General features: G+C 55.2%; 1 protein-coding gene across 1 annotated transcript in view; it reads left to right on the forward strand.

Moving 5' to 3' along the window:
* Positions 1-18,883, forward strand: part of GFPT2 (glutamine-fructose-6-phosphate transaminase 2) — a 39,270-nt gene that overhangs the window by 15,775 nt on the left and 4,612 nt on the right. Inside the window, exons 4-17 of the mRNA XM_056115572.1 lie at positions 961-1,086; positions 1,754-1,812; positions 2,564-2,698; positions 5,067-5,128; positions 5,946-6,025; positions 6,335-6,452; positions 9,390-9,553; positions 11,933-12,028; positions 12,109-12,206; positions 12,375-12,495; positions 14,064-14,221; positions 14,621-14,735; positions 15,932-16,059; positions 18,389-18,556. Of these exons, the coding sequence (XP_055971547.1) occupies positions 961-1,086; positions 1,754-1,812; positions 2,564-2,698; positions 5,067-5,128; positions 5,946-6,025; positions 6,335-6,452; positions 9,390-9,553; positions 11,933-12,028; positions 12,109-12,206; positions 12,375-12,495; positions 14,064-14,221; positions 14,621-14,735; positions 15,932-16,059; positions 18,389-18,556 (1,628 nt within the window). The remainder of the gene's footprint in view (positions 1-960; positions 1,087-1,753; positions 1,813-2,563; positions 2,699-5,066; positions 5,129-5,945; positions 6,026-6,334; positions 6,453-9,389; positions 9,554-11,932; positions 12,029-12,108; positions 12,207-12,374; positions 12,496-14,063; positions 14,222-14,620; positions 14,736-15,931; positions 16,060-18,388; positions 18,557-18,883) is intronic.

Here is an 18,883-nt window from a genome sequence, read left to right on the forward strand (position 1 = left end):
AGAAAGCTAAGCAGTCTGCCAGAGTGGCAGATTGCAGTGGGTTATTGCAGTGGCAGATTTCAGTGGCAGAGTGCAGATTGCAGTGCAGTGCAGATTGCATTGGCAGGTTGCAGTGCCAGAGTGCAGTGGGTGGGTGCACACAGCCTACCCTGTTCAATCAGCAACAGTTCAGTCTGGTAGAAAGTTCTGGGGGGCAAGCAGGGAGATGGGAAAGCTGGGAGGGCACTTGCCTTGCAAATGGTCAGCTCAGGTTTGATCCCCAGCACCCCAGAGGGTCCCCCGAGCCTGCCAGGAGTGATCCCTGAGTGCAGAGCCAGGAGTCAGCCCTGAGCTCTGCCAGGTGTGGCCCAAAACAAAAGAAAACACTATTTTTTTTGCTTTTTGGGTCACACCCAGCGATGCTCAGGGGTTACTCCTGGCTCTGCACTCAGGAATCACTTCTGGTGGTGCTTGGGGGACCATATGTAATACTGGGAATCGAACCCAGATCAGCCTTGTGCAAGGCAAACGCCCTACTCACTGTGCTATCCCTCTAGCCCCAGGAAGCAAAATTGTATTTGCAAGACCTGCCAGGAATGGGTCAGAGGTGCAGTGGCCCACCCCCATGGCTCCCAGCCAGTTGGGGAACGGCTTAGTGCAGGACCTGCAGGTGTGGTGGTGTTTGGGTTGTGAGTGCTGGGATGCCCGGCCTCCCTGAGGGTGCTGGGGATATCCTGGGTTGATTCCAAGTCCTCAAAGGTCTGTGGAGTGCCAGGAAGTGAACCTGATAATTGGGGCCATTTTTTTTTTTATGGAAGGAGGGATTTGGGGCCACACCTTGCAGTGCCCAGGGTTGGCTCTTGGCTCTGTGCTCAGGGCTCACTCCTTGTGGGGCTCTGGGGACAGAAGAACCTGGGTCAGTTGTCTCTCCTGTCCATGGGGTTTGGGCTTTCAATGGTGCCCCCTTCCCGCTCCCCACAGAACAGAACAGTATGGACTTAAAGATGGAGTTTGAGACCCACTTCGGCATTGCCCACACACGCTGGGCCACCCACGGGGTCCCCAATGCTGTCAACAGCCACCCACAGCGCTCCGACAGAGACAACGGTAGGTGTTGGCAGACAGTGGTAGATACCGATTAGGCACAAGCAGCCACAGCTATTGATCAGACAGAGGTGGTGATGGGTTGATCGGAGATGGATGTAGGTGTCAGCAGGGCAGTGTGGGAATTGGTGAGACAGGGCAGTGGTAGGTATTGATCAGACAGAGGCTTTGGTGAGTATTGATCAGAGGCAGCAGTGGGTATTTATCAAACACAGGCAACAGTAGGTATTGAAGAGACAGGGAGCGGGGGATCTTGATCAGGGACCACGGCAGGTATCAGTTAGACACAGGCAGCAGTACGTATCAGTGAAGCAGAGACAGTGGGGGTATTATCCAGAGACTGAGGTGGGTATTGATCAGAGGCAGTAGTAAGTATTGATTAAAAACTGAGTTGGGTATTGTTCAGAGGCAGTGGTGGGTATAGCTCAGAGGCAGTGATGGGTATTGATCAGAGGCAGTGATGGATATTGATCAGAGGCAGTGGTGGGTATTGATCAGAGGCGGGGGGTGTTGCTCAGAGGCATGGTGGGTATTGATCAGAGGCGGTGGTGGGTATTGATCAGAGGCAGCCGTCCGGTCACTCTGGTGCTGGGGCCTTGGGCTGGCTCAGGCGCCGTCCCTCCTGTCCCTCTTAGTTCTCCTGACTGGAACTTCTCAACTTTCCTTCCAGAATTTGTCGTCATCCACAACGGAATCATCACGAATTACAAGGACCTGAGGAAGTTTCTGGTATGATCCTTTCTTCCTCTGGGGGAGCATCCAAGCCACTGAAGATACAGGATAGGGGGTTGGTCTGCTCCCTGAGATTTGCCAGACACCTCAGTTGCCTCAAACTAAGGCAGGAGCAGAGAGCGAGTCACTCACAGCCAGGATGCTCTGAACAGAAACCTAGTGGTGCCCACCCCAGGTTCCTGGGGAGGGGAGAAGATACAGAGCATTTAGTTAATCCACCCTGGCTGCGCTCGGGGCCCTTTTTGTGTCTCTGCTCAGAAGCGCCTCCTGTGGCGCTTGGGGGCTTTTGCTGATTGTGCTCAGGAGTGCCCCCCCAAGGCTATTCTGCAAGTACCCCCCCTGGTGGTACTCAGGCTATTCAAGGTATTCTGCTGTAGAGTCCAGAAAACCCTGTATTCCTCTGAAGTCATTGTGCTAAACCGTCTGCTCAGGGGAAGGTGCTGGTGACGCAGGGTGACCAGGCAGGCGGGTGCTGGTTATCTGCCCGCTGCTCTTTTGCAATGGGCTGAGGGAGCAGCCCGGAGTCACAGGAACTCTGCCGAACTCTGCCGTGCTGGAATGACTCAGGGCTGGACTGTGGGGTTCCTGGGCCACAACTCCTCCTCCCCCTCCCTCCACTCCTTGTTTTGCTGTTTCCCGCCTGAACTGGCTCGGAAGCTGCTCCCTGGGGAGCAGAGGGGCGGCTGGTCTGGTTGGCCAGCTTTGCAGGGACCCACATCTGAGCTCCTGCAACTCACGCCAACTCCAGGAAAGCAAAGGCTACGAGTTTGAGTCAGAAACAGACACGGAGACCATCGCCAAGCTCATCAAGTACGTGTTCGACAACCGAGAGACCGAGGACGTTTCCTTCTCGACCCTGGTGGAGCGGGTCATCCAGCAGCTGGTGAGAGCCAAGAGCCTCAGCTCAGGGTCTTCCTTCTCCTGGCAGTGTATTTTTGCAGATGGTGTACAAAAGAGGGGGGCTCGTAAACAGTGCTCAGGAAGTCAGGGGTTCCTTTCAGCAGTTTTGAGCCAACTAGTCCCATGGTGAAGATTGACTCCTTTAATTCAGGGATTTTCATACATGCTCCTGGCAGGACCTCACTCTCTTGGGGCGTGGGGGCGTGGAGGGGGAACTGCACCTGGTTCTACTCAGGACCACTTTCTGGCTCAGTGCCCCGGAGCGGCCCCTGGTGGTGTTCAGGGGCAATTCATCATGCTGTACTCTGGAGCGCCCCCTGGTGGTGCTCAGGAGCAGTTCCTCACTCTGTACTCAGAAGTGCCCCCTGGTGGTACTCAGGGACTGTTCCTGCTCTGTGCTCAGGAGCGCCCCCTGGTGGTGTTCAGGGGCTGCCCTTGGCTGTGCGATGTGGGGGAACCCATGTGATGCCTTTGATTCAGTCAAGGATGGGCTGTCTCCAAGGCAAGTGCCTTCCCCCACAATCCTATCTTTTTCTTTGATTTTGGGTTATGCCTGGTGGTGTTCAGGGCTTACACCTAGATCTACGCTCAGGGATTATCCTGGTGGGCTTGGGGGACCATATTGAGCACTGTGGATTGAGCCTTGGTTGGTGTGTGCAAGGCAGATGCTCTACCTGCTAGACTCTCCCTTGGGCTCCTACCTCCAATCCCATCTTGCCAGCTTCATGCTCAGGAGTTGGCATGCTCACACACACACACACACACACACACACACACACACACACACTTGGATGTTCATGTCCCTTCTTAGCGTCAGTATTTTCTGAAGGGAGGGGTTACTCCCCATTATTGTGGTATTCACACATGCCTATCTATGGCATGGCTGGAAATCGCTTGCCATCCCAGAGATCAGAGACATCTGGATAGTGCTTGGCACATGTGAGAGCCCTGGGGATTGAACTTGTGACCACCAAGGCGGGTGCTGTAAGTCACAGAGCTCTTCTGCCGGACCTCTTCTTTGTTTTCCGTCAACGTGTATTAGGCAAGTTTACTCCAAAGAGCAGAGGGTTCAAGATGGTTTCTCAAGGCGAGGGTCAGGGACAGGAGAAGGGTAGAGGAGTTCAGTGTGGGGGCTGGAGCGACGGTACAATGGGCAGCCTGCTTGTCCTGCACGTGGTGACCTGGGTCCAATCCCTGGCATCCTGTATGGTCCCCTGAGCCTGCCAGGAGTGACCCGGAATGCAGAGGCCCTGAACACCACTTGGTGTGATCCAAAAAGCAAAAAGGCAACAACAGCAACAAAAAGGACTGGAGTGTGTGCTTAGCAGAATCTTGGACTCAGTTGGCGGCACCATCTGGTCCCAGAGCTCTGCTGAGAAGCCAGGCGTGGGGGAGGGAGGTGGCTTTCCGACAGCGTCTGGATGGAAGTCAGTCCCCGGGTAGGATGGGGGAATTTCTATGAATTGGCAGTGAACATCAGATAGGAAATGCCTGACTTCAGCTGAAGGCCCCTGGGGTTTGGAGGCCCGGGGAGAGAGCTCAGGGGCCTACGGCATTTGCCTTCCACATGGTCGACCCGGGTCTAGTCCCCAGCACTGTGTATGGGCCCCCGTGTATGGTCCCCAGGCCTGAAGGAGTCATCCTTGAGCACAGTGCTTGGTGTAAATCCTGAGCACTCCTGGTTGAGGCCCCAATTAAACAGGCCTTTTATGACCGGGGAAAATACTTGACTTGAGCACAGGTTTCATGTGGGCAAGGCCCTGGTGATTCCTGGCTCCCTGCATAGCCCCCCAAGCACTTCTGGGGGATTGTATGATGCTGAGTGACATTGGCCTTTGCTGAGCCAAGTTCTGGAGCTGAAGCGATTGTGCAGTAGGGTCAGGTGCTTGCCTGGCTTGTGGCGAGTCTGGATTCTACCCCCAGCACTGCTAGGAGTGATCCCTAAGTGCAGAGCCCAGAGTTAGCCCTGAGCACTGCTCATCGTGGTCCCCAAACAAAACAAACTAGATAGCTGAGTTCTAAGCACTTCAAAGGTACTGTGTCCTAGGAGGAGATGGGATGGTAAGACTATTCCAGTTCCCCCCCCCCCCCCGCCCCGAGTGGGTGGCATTGGGGCTCAGTTGCAGAGCATAAGGCCTTGAATGCACAAGATCACGGGTTTGATTCCCTGCCCCACTGAACAGGAAACACAACGAGGTCAGGGCCTCTGTGCCTGGAGTAGCTCCATGGTCTTTGCCTGAGGTCCTGGACAGATGCACAGAGCAGTGACAGGACTGGGGCACCTGGTCTGGGGCTGAGGCCAAGGTTCAGGTCACAGCCAGGCTCACCCACCGTCTCCTCTCTGCTTCCAGGAAGGTGCATTTGCTTTGGTTTTCAAGAGTGTTCACTACCCAGGAGAGGCTGTCGTCACCAGGTGAGACACACATGGGCATTGGCATGACCAGTGAGGACATCAAATGCATCTGGGACTGGCGATGGGGGATGGGGGGGTCTCGAGGAAACGAAGGAGGCTGCTTGTAGCTAAACCACTGGGGCTCCCCACTCTCCCTCTGGCTGGAGCTTCTGGTCTTGAGGGTCGCCTTGGGTTTGGGGGAACCAAACCCAACTCCGTGTTCCAGGCAACCCTGTGCAGTGTTGGGGACAAAGCTAGCTGACCGTGTACAGGCAGGCATGTTCTCCCACTGCCTCCTCTGACCACACTTCTGACTTTTTCCTGCCCATTCCTGGCAGTGCTCAGGGCCCACTTCTGGCAGTGCTCAAGGATCATTCCAGGCGGGGCTCAGAGGATCGTCTGGGGTGACGGGGATCAAACCCAGGCCAGCTGCACGCGAAGCAAGCGCCTTCCCTGCTGTACCATCTTTCTGGTCTCGTGACTTTTTTTTTAAAAGAAAGACTAGAATTTTGAGTTATTATTTTGTTAGAACCTGATGGCAGGGCTGGGTTGCTGAGGAGAGAATGGGACAGTGAGGAGGGCGCTTGCATGCAGCCAGCCTGGGTTTGATCCCCAGCATCTCACATGGTCCCCCGAGCACTGCCAAGAGTGATCCCTGGATGCAGAACTGGGAGTAACCCCTGAGCACTGCCAGGTGTGGCTCAGTCTCCTCACCCCCACCCCCCACACCCCAAGAAAAATAGTTGATCTGGTAGTGGGTTCCCGTCTATTTCCTGTAGGTGAACTATAGTCTCTTTCCGTGGGCGACTTACCTCTTACTTCTTCTGCGTCCCTGTAGGAGAGGCAGCCCCCTGCTTATTGGCGTGCGTAGCAAATTCAAACTCTCCACTGAGCAGATACCCATCCTGTACCAGACCCGTAAGTGTCTCGAGGGTGCGGTGCACGGGAGCGCCCAGCCCTGCCCAGTTCTCTGTCCCGCTGACCCCGCTTCAACTCTGGGCCAAAAAGGGCTCCCTGGGTCCAGAGCAGTAGTTCAGCAGATAAGGCACTTGCCTTGCATGTAGCTGACCCGGGTTCGACCCCAGCACCCCATATGTTCCCAATCTTGCCAGGAGTGATCCCTGAGCACAGAGCCAGGAGTATCTCCTGAGCACAGGTGTGGCCTCCTAAACCAGAAATCAGAAGCGTTGAACAGACCCTTCGCCATCCCTTCCTTTTCCTCATTAGGGAATATTGAGAATGTGAAGAATATCTCCAAGACCAGGATGAAGCGGCTGGACAGCTCCACGTGTCTGCATGCCGTCGGGGACAAGGCTGTGGAATTCTTCTTTGCTTCCGATGCCAGGTAGTGAGGCCCAGCGCCGCCTCCGGGTATTCATCATAGAGGACAGGCAATTCAGCAACGCATTTCTGTTTGTTGGTTTGGTTTTGGGGATCACATCTGGAGATACTTTGGGGTTGCTTCTGGCTCTGCACTCAGGAATTGCTCCTGGCAGTACTCATGAACTATATGGGATACCAGGGATCGAACCCGGGTCAGCCATGTGCAAGGCAAGCTGTTGTATTGTTGTGCTGTTGTACTGTTGTGTCTGTTGTACTGTCACTCTGGCCCAAGCATTTCTTCTATTTCCCCACTTACCTTCCCTCAGCAGCTGTTACTCAAGTAGAACCAAGGGGGTCAGACGCTGCAGGCTGGAGCACGGACATGGGCATGCAGGGGGCTTACTTCTTTAACTTTTTCTCTCCCTTCCTCCCTTCCTTCCTTCCTTCCTTCCTTCCTCCCTCCCTCCCTCCCTCCCTCCCTCCCTTCCTTCCTTCCTTCCTTCCTTCCTTCCTTCCTTCCTTCCATCCTTCCTTCCTTCCTCTCCTCCCTCCCTTCCTCCTTTCTGCCCTCCCTTTCTTCCTTCTTCTTTCTATCTTTCTTTTTTCTTTCTTTCTTTCTTTCTTTCTTCCTTTTTTCTTCCTTCTTACTTCTCTCTTTCTTCCTTCTTTCTTTCCTTTTTTTCTTTCCTTCATTATTTTTTGTTTAGGTCACCCCAACAGTGCTCAGGGCTGACTCCTGGCTCTGTACCCAGAGATCTCTCCTTACAGTATTTGAGGGACCTTGCGGGGTGTAGGGATCACACATAGGTCTGTTGCATGCCAGGCCAGAGCTCTCCCCGCTGAGCTCCCTTCAGCCTAGGTCTGGTTTTTTCAGGTTTCAGTGCTCACAGCAGAGTGTCTGTGTTTTGCCAGGGGAACAGGGAGTCTTGGGGCCACACCTGATGGTCTCAGGGCTGGCTCCTGGCTCTGTGCTCAGGGATCCCCCTACCAGGGCTCAGGGACTCTCTGGGGTTGTGAGGATCGAACCTGTGTTGGCCGTGTGCAAGACAAGCGCCTATCCCAGTGTTATAGGAGAGACAGGGATCTGGCTCAAGCTGAAATACACATCAGATACATGAAGCCCCAACGTTCAGCTTCCATTCCGTTATGATTCCCTTGGTATCAGTGGGAGTAACTCATTGTTTTGTTATTATTATTACTAATAACAAGTAATTCCAGGGTCCAGAGCAGATAGTACAGTGGGGAAGGCATTTGTCTTGCACGCGGCCAACCTGGGTTCAATCCCCAGCATCTCTTATGGTGCCCCAAGCACCTCCAGGGGTAATTCCTGAGCACAGAGCCAGGAGTAACCCCTGAACTGCCAGGTCTGGCCCAAAAACAAACAGGAAAATAACTTCATTTGAGCTGCTTATCCTCATTTTTCTAGTTTTTCCAAACTCAGCAGGGATTAAAATAAACAGGATTATTTCTTAGCTGTTTATCAGGACCATAGAAATATTCCTTCTGGGTCTGGAGTGATAGTACAGCAGGTCGGGTGCTTGTCTGCTACGTGGCCGATCTGGGTTCAAACCCCGACACCACTGAGGGTCCCTTGAATCTTACCAGGAGTGAATCCTTAGCTCAGAGCCAGGAAAAACACAAGGCTGTGCTCCACCCAACCTCTGCCTCCCCAAAAAAAAATGAACTCATGAGATCAGAGATAGTAGAGAGGGGAAGTTCCTTTCCTTGCATGTGGCCAACTCCAGTTGAATCCCCAACACTGCCTGGCATCCCCAACTACCACCAGGAGTAACCCCTGAGCACAGAGGTCAGGATAACTCCTGGGCCTGCCAGATGTGATCTAACTTGACCCAGCCCCCCTCCAAAACAAAACAAAAGACTCACTGAACTCATTACCAGTATTTGAATATTGGGATATTTTCAGGCTGGGGCAATGACTCAGCGGTTATGCTCATGTTTGCCATGTTGAGGGCCTGGTTCAGTCCCAGCACCTCCAGGAGGAACCCCGAATGCAGAGCCAGGAAGAAGCCCTGAGCACTACCAGGTGTTGCTCAAACCTTCCCACACCCAAAGGCAGGGAGGGTGATGAACATTCAAACTCAGCAGGTAGGAGAGGGTTTGAAGGGCTCAGCCTTCATTTTATTTTACTTTTATTAATGAATTACCGTGAGGTACAGTTACAGACTTACAAACTTTCGTGCTTGCGTCTCAGTCATACAATCATCAAGTACCCATCCCTCCACCAGTGTCCATTCCCCACCACCAATGGTCCCAGCATCCTTCCCACCACCCCCACCCCATCCCCCCACTGCACCCTACCTCTGTGGGAGGGCATTCCCTTTTGCTCTCTCTCTCCTTTTGGGTGTTGTGGTTTGCAATAGAGGTATTGAGTGGCCGTCATGTTCGTCTGTAGTCTACTTTCAGCCTGCATCTCCCATCCCGAGCGGATCCTCAAAACACCCTTTACTTGGTGCTCCCTTCTCTATCTGAGCTGCCTTTTCCCCCAGTATGTGCTGCCGGCTTCCAAGCCGTGGAGCAATCCTCCTTTATTTGATTTTTTACTTTATCTTCTTTTATTTTACTTTGACTTTTGAGCCATTTCCGGATGCACCCAGGAGTCACTCTTGATGGTGCTCGGGGAACCCTGTGGTATGCTGGGAGGGAACGAGGCTCAGCCGCATGCCAGGAAAGTGCCTTCCCACTGTCAAGCACTCCAGCTCCAAGCCTGACTTTTAGATAAGCCTTTGAGCTCATCTCGAAACTGAAATGTTCACAGTATATCTGGAACTGGCTGCTCGATACTTCCAGGGGTGACGGGTGTGAATGACACAGCCTGGGGTCCTCAGACATCAGCCATGCGGCCCTGAACGCTGATCGCACCCCTGAGGGCCTCACACAGCCACTCCCACCTCGCTGTGCAGCAGGCCATGACCCTCCTTGGTCCTCCTCTCCCCCCAAGCGCCATCATTGAGCACACAAACCGTGTCATCTTCCTGGAGGATGACGACATCGCCGCCGTGGCTGACGGGAAACTCTCCATCCACCGTGTCAAGCGTCTGGCCAGCGACGACCCTTCCCGAGCCATTCAGACGCTGCAGATGGAACTCCAGCAGATCATGAAAGGCACGTGGGCCGGGTGGGGCCTGGGCCAGGCAGGCTGGGGTTCACTGAGTGCTTGGGGTCACAAAACCTGCCCAGACCTCGACAACGGGGTTCCTGCAGCAGCAGGTGTGGCCTGACCTGGCTCCTCCGAGGGGCTCTGAGTGTGGCCAGAGCAAGAGCCCTGCTGAACGGGAGCAGACGCCTTAGTGCCTCACTCCAGGGGACTTTCTTGGGCGACACAGGCAGCCCCCATATAGCCCCTGGGCGGGGAGTCTGACGCTAATGTCCAGGTGCTGCTTTCTCCTTTCCGGAGAGATAGTCTACTGCACCTACATTTATTTCCCTGCACCTACATCCATCTGGTACCTGTATTTACACCCTATAACCCCAACTACCTCCTGCGCCCACCTTTATTTCCCGGCACTCACATCTGTCTCTGCACCCACGTTTCTCTCCTGCCCCCACACTGCCTTCCACACCGTGATCCACCCGGGCCTCTGAGCTCACCTGTGCGATTGGGTCCTTGTCAACGGCCTCCTAGACCCACTGTGATTTTTCTGGAATGGAATTCACCTAGTCACAGCGGGAGCATCATTGGGCAAAGAAGCCTATGTGAGGAAAATGTAATTCTTTAATGTCAAGACAAACCACAGGGGCTGGAGCTATAGCACAGCAGGTAGGGCATTTGCCTTGCACGCAGCTGACCTGGGTTTGATTCCTGGCATCTCATATGATCCCCTGAGCACTGCAAGGAGTAATTCCTGAGTGCAGAGCCAGGAGTAATCCCCGAGCATCGCTGGGTGTGACCCAAAAAGAAAAAAAAATTACAGATCACAGCAAGGCAGTCACCTGGAATTGCAGTCCCGCGCAGGGGGACAGAGCACTTGGATAGGAGTTTTTCTGGCAATCATGGCAATGGCGAAACAGGAGAAGGGCACAGAAAGGAGTTTCTCGATCAGCTACTTCACCACAGTATACTAAGGTGCACTGAGGCAGGAAGGGGGCATGTTGCTAAGAGTCTCGCTGCTGGATACATTCTGTTTTAGGTCCCAGAGAGACATTTATTTTTAAATTATTATTTTTTTATTAAATCATTGTGAGTTACACTTACAAAGCTTTCCTGTTTGAGTTTCAGTCATACAATGATCGAACACCCATCCCTCCACCAGTGCACATTCCCCACCACCAATGTCCCCAGTATCCCTCCCCCCACCGTTCAACCCCTCCCTCTGCTTCTATGGCAGACAATTTCCCTCTTTACTCCAGAGAGACATTTATTAATCTAATGGTTTCAGTGACCCTTCTCCCCATCCTTTCTATGTAACAGGTGGGTCTGAGCCCTTCTGTTCCTGGCCACTTTATAATTTATCGCCGACTGTGTGAATGGTGTGTGTGTATGTGTCTATGTGTGTGTGTTTTAATTAGGCTACACTCGGCAGTGCTGAGGGCTCACTCTTGCCCTGTGCTAAGAAATCTGTCCTGGTGGGCTCTGGGGACTCTGTGGGGTGTGGGAGATCAGGTGCATGCAAGGCAAGAGCCTTGTCCACTGTACTCTTTCTGGCCCTGAGGTTTGTTTAGTTTTTCTTCCAAACTAAGAGCTATCTGGGTTTTTGCTAGTAAAGCGCTCTGCAGCCTTCTGACCTTGCAGAGGGAACAGCCTGAAAATCCAGCCAGGTGGGCGCTGCCTGTGGATCTCAGGCTGCCAAGAACACCTGGAAATTGTTTCTGTTTGGTTTCTGGTGGGCGCATACCTGGCCGTGCTTGGTGATGTGGTTGGTGGGGATCAAACTTGGGGTGGCCCCTTGCGAGGTACTTCATCAACTCCATGTGGTATGGAAACTGGAGATGGTTAGATGCACCTAATCTGGCCACCGTGAGCATTGGCCTTTACCTGTTCCACTAGCTCATCCCTAGTTTTAAATTAAAAGTTGGCTTGGTGGGGCCAGAGGGTTCTACAGCAAATACGGCTTTTGCCTTGCACGGGGCTGACCTGAGTTCAATCTTGGGCATCCCATATGGTCCCCTGAACCCTCCAGGAGATGATCTCTGAGGATCACGTGGGGTGGTTCCCCCCAAAATAATGTAAGTAAATAAAAGGGTGAAGGGGCAGAGGTGGGTTTGGCAGGTTTGGTGCTGGCCTCACCTGCTGCCACCTGGGTTGGATCCCAGCACTCCTGGGAACCCCACCAGGACTGACCTGAGCACAGAGCCAGGAGAAAGCCCTGAGCACTGTCCAGTGTGGCCCAAAAATCACAGGAAGGGAGGAGGGTGGAAGGGAGCACGTCAGGCAGGCAGGCAGGCAGGAAGGAAACCCTGGGTAGAAATGTGACTGATTTGGAACTGGCTAGAGCAGGTGGGTATTGAGTGAAAACTGACCGATGTGGTGTCTGTGTTCTGCAGGAAACTTCAGTGCCTTTATGCAGAAGGAGATCTTTGAGCAGCCCGAGTCCGTTTTCAACACCATGAGAGGGCGAGTGAACTTTGAGACCAACACAGGTGAGCCCACCCCAGCACGGTGGCTCTGGGGGTGAGGGCTAGTCTGTGGGGGCAGGATGTCACCCACTTGTCGCCTGCAGTGCTCCTGGGTGGCCTGAAAGACCATTTGAAGGAGATTCGACGGTGCCGGAGACTCATCATGATCGGCTGTGGGACCAGCTACCACGCCGGGGTGGCCGTAAGTGCCGAGCAAGGGTCCTCCCGCGAGCCCGTGTGATGTCCAGGAGCCCTAACTCTGACTGTGTGACTTGGGGGTGGCCAGCGTCCTTTCCCCAGCCCCTCCGGGGGCCGCCCCCTGTCTGAGCTTGACTTGACCTTCACCCCACCCCATCCTGGTTGGTTTCAGACCCGGCAGGTCTTGGAGGAACTGACCGAGCTGCCCGTGATGGTGGAACTTGCCAGTGACTTCCTAGATCGGAACACGCCCGTGTTCAGGGATGATGTGTGCTTCTTCATCAGCCAGTCAGGTATGAAGATGCCACCCTGCGGGGCCAGGGGGACAGGACTGTCCAGCAGCACCGGGCATCACAGCTCCTTCCCCAGCCAGCGGCCCTAAGCCACACAGTGTATCAGCTCATTTACCCTGAGGGAAGTCCAGTTCAGGGCCTCCGGGACCCTTTCCCCGGGGTGCTCAGAAATGGGAGGGAGCCCAGGGAAGCCGCTCTTCAGGTTCTGGCAGCTTCGGTGCAGTACCCATGTTGTCTAGCAGGGGAGCCATGGCGCGGTGCTGCTGGGTTATCTTAAGTAACCCTAGTAAACCGAGGGTGGGGTGTCCCAAAATTTGGCATGGGCTTTTTGTTCCTTTTCAGCCAGCTCTGGCCACAAGCTCAGAGTCCTTTTAAGCACTGGGACGCAGAGAGAGAACAGCAGGAAAGGCACTTGCCTTACATGCAACCAACCCTGGTTCAAATCCCTGGTACCCAATATGATCTTCCAAGCACCCTGAGGGGTGTTATTCCTGAGCAGGGCACAGCCTGGAATGGTCTCTAAGTGTAGCTGGATGTGGCTCAAACACTCCCCACAGAAAATAAATCCATTTTAGTGGTTGTAGTTAGGGCAGAATGGAGGGCACTTGCTTTGCATGTGGTCCCCTGCACTCTTTATTTATTTATTTATTTAGCCATACATGGTGATACCTAGGGGTTACTCCTGGCTCTGCACTCAGGAATTATTCCTGGAGGTGCTCAGGGGACTGTATGGGATGCCGGGGATTGAACCCAGGTCTGCCTCATGCAAAGGCAAGTGCCCTGCCTGCTGTGCTGCACTTCTGGTCCCTGCATGTGGCCCCCTGGGTACCGCCGGTGGTCACTCCTGAGCAGAGAACCAGGAATTGCCCCTGAGCCCTGCCCAGTGTGGTTCCCCCTCTCCAACCAAATGTAACCACAACCCAAAAACTCCAAACCGTTTTAGGGACCTGGAGAAAAACCAGGTGCTATTATATGCACCTAAACCCAGTTCCGATGCTCTGATTTGAAATGTCCCATCTCCAGGGGCTGGAGCATTAGGACAGCAGGTGGGACACTTGCCTTGCACAAGGACGACTCAGATTCGATCCCCAGCACCCCATAGGGTCCCCCTGAACTCACCCAGGAGTGGTTACTGAACACCAGACGTGATCACTGAGTGCAGAGCCAGGAGTAATCCCTTGAGCATCCCTGGTCCAAACACCAAAAGGAAAATATTCAGAACGAGGCTGCTGAGTGGTGTAGGGAGACCAGGGGAGAGCGGATGGGACGACTGGGAGAGGTGAGAACAATTTATTGTCTGAGCTCGACCTGCTGGGCTCTGGTGGGCAAGGCCCCAGTCATGCCTGGACCCTAGCAGGAACGTGTGGCCAGTTAACTGAGTCTCACCAGGTGGGTCTCCAGGGCCCCTGAACACTGCTTGTGAGACTCCCCACTCAGGAACACCAGGGAAGCCTGGCGGGTCCCAGTTCTGTGTCCCTCCCCAGCATCTCAGCAGTGGGGGATGGGGGGTCAGTAGGGGAATGTGGGGACACAGCGCGTTCACAGGACCCTACGACTCCTGTGTGCAGGTGAGACAGCTGATACCCTCCTGGCGCTGCGCTACTGCAAGGACCGCGGAGCGCTGACTGTGGGCGTCACCAACACGGTGGGCAGCTCCATCTCCAGGGAGACCGACTGCGGGGTCCACATCAACGCAGGGCCCGAGGTGGGCGTGGCCAGCACCAAGGTAGCTGACCACTCATGCCTCTGGGGGCTGCCCTGTGAGGGAATGGGAGGGGCTGAGTGGGTGTGGCCAGCACCAAGGTAGCCTCCAAGGGGCTGTCCTGTGGGTGGGGGCGGGCCAGCCCCGGGTGTCAGATGATAGCGTGTCCCCAGAAGGGGCCAGAGGGGCTGGTCAGCCCTAGGCTGCAGACCACACTTGCCTCCCGGGGGGCGTTTCTGGCCGGGGAGGCGGAGCCCGAGGGGGCCTGGTCAGCACAGGGAAGTGGGCCCATGTGTCCCCCACCCCCGGGGAACCTCAGGGGGCCGGGGACGTCACAGTGGACCCCAGGGGGAATCACAGAGCAGCAGGGCTGCGAGCCCTGGCCGGAGGGTCCCGCCGCCCATGCTGCCCTCTTGCCCGCAGGCCTATACCAGCCAGTTCATCTCCCTGGTGATGTTCGGGCTGATGATGTCTCAGGACCGCATCTCGCTGCAGAGCAGGAGGCGGGAGATCGTCCTGGGGCTGAAGTCCCTGCCTGGTACGTGACCTGGGCTGCCTGTGCTGAGTCTTCTGAGGGTCCCCTGGGTGGGAGAGTGAGAGCTGGCTGTGCCGGGGAGTAGGACCTGCCGGGCTGGCCCCAGCGCTGGCCCCCGCCCTGGCCCCGGCCTGTTCAATGTGCGCTGAGCTGCTGCAGCTGGGGTGCTCCTCTGTGGCCCCCATATAACAAACAAACCAAAACCAAACCCCAAACAAACTCCGAGCCTCTATCCAAGCCAGACCCTCACCCACACCCGAGTTTTCTTCCCTCCGGTATGAACTGAAACCCGTTGACGTGATTCAGTTCTGGTTTGATTTGGGTTTGGCTTTGGGGTCCCATGAGGTGTGGCAGCGCTCACTGGCCATTCCTGGCCCTGCTCAGGAGTGACCCTGGAGTGCTCAGTGGTTCTGAGGGACTTGAACCAGGATTGCTGCTACCTCAGCTACAGGCAAGGCAAGCAGTTTTTTAACTCCTGTACTGCCTTTCCTGCCCCTTGCTTTTCAAAAAATTTTAATTTGATTATTGGACTGGAGTGATAGCACAGCAGTAGGGTGTTTGCCTTGCATGCAGCCAGCCTTGCCGAGCCAAGTTCGATTCCTCCGCCCCTCTCAGAGAGCGTGGCAAGCAATTGAGAGTATTCAACATGCCAAACACAGTAACAGTAATTTGATTATGAATTTTGGTGGGCTGGAGTGATAGCATAGTGGGTAGGGCGCTTGCCTTGCATGCGGCCGACCCGGGTTTGATTCCTCTGTCCCTCTCGGAGAGCCCGGCAAGCTACCGAGAGTATCCTGCCCGTACGGCAGAGCCTGGCAAGCTCCCTGTGGCATATTCGGTATGCCAAAAACAGTAATGACAAGTCTCACAATGGAGATGTTACTGGTGCCCACTCGAGCAAATGGATGAAAAACAGGAGGAGAGTGCTACAGTGCTATAATGCATGAATTTTGGTGGGTTCAGTCACACCAGGTGGCGCTCTGGGCTGGCTTCTGGCTCTGGTCAGGGATCTCACCTGGTGGGCCCTGGGGACCATGTGCAGTGCTGGGGGTCAGACCAGGGTCAGCCTTGTGCAAGCCCCTGGACATCTCTCCAGCCCGTGTTAGTGAATGCAGGTGACTGAAACAGTGGAGTAATCCGGTGCCAAGGGCCCTGGTTCGCCCTTACTGGATCGTGGTGATCTCTTCCTCTGCCCCCAGAGCTTATCAAGGAAGTCTTGGCACTGGACCAGAAGATTCATGACCTGGCCCTGGAGCTGTACACGCAGAGGTCACTCCTGGTCATGGGCCGCGGCTACAACTATGCCACCTGCCTGGAGGGAGCCCTGGTGAGCCCCTGGCCCCCTCCCGCTAGCACCCCCCTACGTGCAGGGCAGTGGAGGGTGGACCCGGGAGATGCCCCAGCCGAGACGCCGAGGCACTGGGATGAGAGGACGGAGAAGGATCTCCAGGTCTCACTGCCCTTTCACCGCCAGGTGAAGCTTGAGAGCAGGTGTCACACCGGGCAACAGGGAGACCGTCCCCAGAGAAGGGGGCTGCGACCCTCTCTCTCCCTGTGCGTCTCCGTCCAACATTGCCTGTGTTTCACCCAGGGTCATCCTCCCAAAAGGGTAGTTTGGGGAGCCAGAGAAATACTACAGAGGTGGGGGGCACTGACTTTTCAATTGTCTGACCCGAGTTCGGTCCCTGGCCTTGCACAGGGTCCTCGAGCCTCGAGCCTGCAAGGAGAGCACAGAGCCAGGAGGAAGCCCTGAGCACTGCCTGGTGTGGCCCCAGAACCAAAATTAAATAAAAGCATTGTTTTGCTCAAGGTCTTAGCCAAAGTGAGCATTTTGCCCCCTGGCGCCCACTAGACTTAGGGGCTTGCTTTTTGCTTGTTCTTTCAGTTTGGGGCACACTTGGTGGTGCTTGGGGCCTCCCACTGGCTCTGATCTGGGATCACTCCTGGTGGGGCTCAAGGGACCCGATGCGGTTCCAGGGTAGAACTAAAGTCAGTTGTGTGCAAGTCCAAGGACTTTCCCTGCGATCCTATTTCCCCAGCCTTCTTCTGTTCCTTTGCTTTAAAAAGGTAGTTTCATGAGGTGTGGAACAATTCTTTTTTCCCTGAAAGCAGCCATAGGGCCAGATCATCTTGGGGCCCTCTGGCTTAGAGGGAGAGCGGGGTGGGAGATTCAAACTCAGGTCCCGGGTTCTTTCCTGGGACTGCAAGGAGCTGGCCTATTAGAGTTTGGCCACCAGGTTGGGTGGAGAGGTGTTCCTGCGCTTACCCCAAACTTCAAGTTTAGGGATCTACTTGGTTTTTAAAACTTATTGATTTATTTTTGGGTTAGGGGGCCGCACGCAGTGGTACTCAGGGCTTTCTCCTGGCTCTGTGCTCAGGAATTTCCCCTGGAAGGGTTCAGGGGACCCTACGGAGTATCAGAATCGAGCCCAGGTTGGCTGCATGGGAGGCAGACTCCCGACCTCTGTAGTATCAGTCCGGTCCCCTGGATCTGCTTGTTTTAAGCCAGGGTTGCCTTCAGCTAATTAAGAGGAAATTATGGAGCCTTGCGCCTGGGCTGTGGGGCCATTGGTGAGGGAGGCAGGACAGTCTGGGATTTCTTTACCATCATCGACCAGAGAGCCAAGCCCAGGTAAACGAGGGAGTGTCTCAGCCACCATCCCTGGCCCCTCTGAGTCTCCATCTTCCCTGCGGCATCAGTCGCCCCCCCTTCCCTGTCACCCCATCTGAAACGTGGGAACTTTGGAGACCTCTTACCTGAGATTTGGGCCAAGGAGTCAAACTCTAGTTTCCATCCCTTCCATAGAGATCATATATTCTCTGAGGGCTGGGGAAATAGGACGGGTGGGGAGCAAAGGCGTTTCGTTTCATCCCTGACACCACGTGGGGTCCTCTGAGCACAGAACCAGGAATAGCCCCCGAGTACTGTCAGGTGTGGTCCCCAAGTGAGAGACTAGCAAGGCCCGGGGGGTACAGGCTCAGCTCCCTTTCAGCTTTGCCACTGGCCAGATGTGGGGTGTGGACTCATGAGGAGGGATGTTCTTCAGCTTCCCCGACACGTCCGTGCAGCCCCTGAGAGATGGGCTCGTCTCGTCTTGGGACTCTGGAAGCCAGGAAGAAAGAAGCTTTGATTTCTCGACTGGCCACAGTCAGTGACCCCAGTGTAGTTCCTCAGGGCGGGCCCCCTGCTGCCTGGGCCACCAGGCTGATTGGGAAACGTTTGCTCAAGACGCTGAATACAGAGATTCCAGGAAGGGGAGGGGTGCCAGCAGATGTGTTTTGTGAACAGCGGCTGAGTGGAATCGGGACCCTCCAAAATCAGAGGGCAAGTGACAGGCCAGTGCAGGGTGTGGCTGGGCTAGGGACACTATTGAGGGTCTCTCTCTCTCTCTCTCTCTCTCTCTCTCTCTCTCTCTCTCTCTCTCTTCTCTCTCTCTTTCTCTCTCTCTCTCTCACACACACACACACACGCACACACACACACACACAAACACACACGTACATATGTACATGCATGGAGTGGGAGAGTGAAGCTGACAAGTATCACTGATTGGAGCTCCCGTTCTGTCCAGTGAGGGGCGAGGGGTGGGGTTGATCTAGTGGCCACTCCCTACCCTGCTCAGCTTCCCCCCAACCCCGTGTTGCCGTCTCCCCAGAAAATCAAAGAGATCACCTACATGCACTCGGAGGGGATCCTGGCCGGCGAGCTGAAGCACGGGCCGCTGGCCCTCATCGACAAGCAGATGCCTGTGATCATGGTCATCATGAAGGACCCCTGCTTCGCCAAGTGCCAGAACGCCCTGCAGCAGATCACGGCGCGCCAGGTGAGGGCAGGGCAGGTCCCACTTGGCCGCCCCGTGCTGGGCTGGTCGGTGAAGGTCCTGCCGCTGAGGAACAGGATCACCTGCGACAGCCTAGAGCGTGCACCATGCGCGTGACAGACCCACCGGGACTCTTGCTCTGGCCCACTGCCCCCTGGCTGGAAGCTGTTGGTTTTGCTTGGGGTCACACCTCAGGGCTCAGGGTGCTCAGGGCTTTTTTCTGCTTTTGCACCCAGGGCTCACTCCTGACTGGGCACAGGGGACTGTCTGTGGTGCCAGGGACTGAACCTGGCCAGTGCCCTGCCCACTGTGCTTCTGTTTCGCCTTGGG

This window comes from Sorex fumeus, unplaced genomic scaffold, assembly GCF_029834395.1.
Source record: "Sorex fumeus unplaced genomic scaffold, SorFum_2.1 ptg000029l, whole genome shotgun sequence".
NCBI classification, from domain to species: domain Eukaryota; kingdom Metazoa; phylum Chordata; class Mammalia; order Eulipotyphla; family Soricidae; genus Sorex; species Sorex fumeus.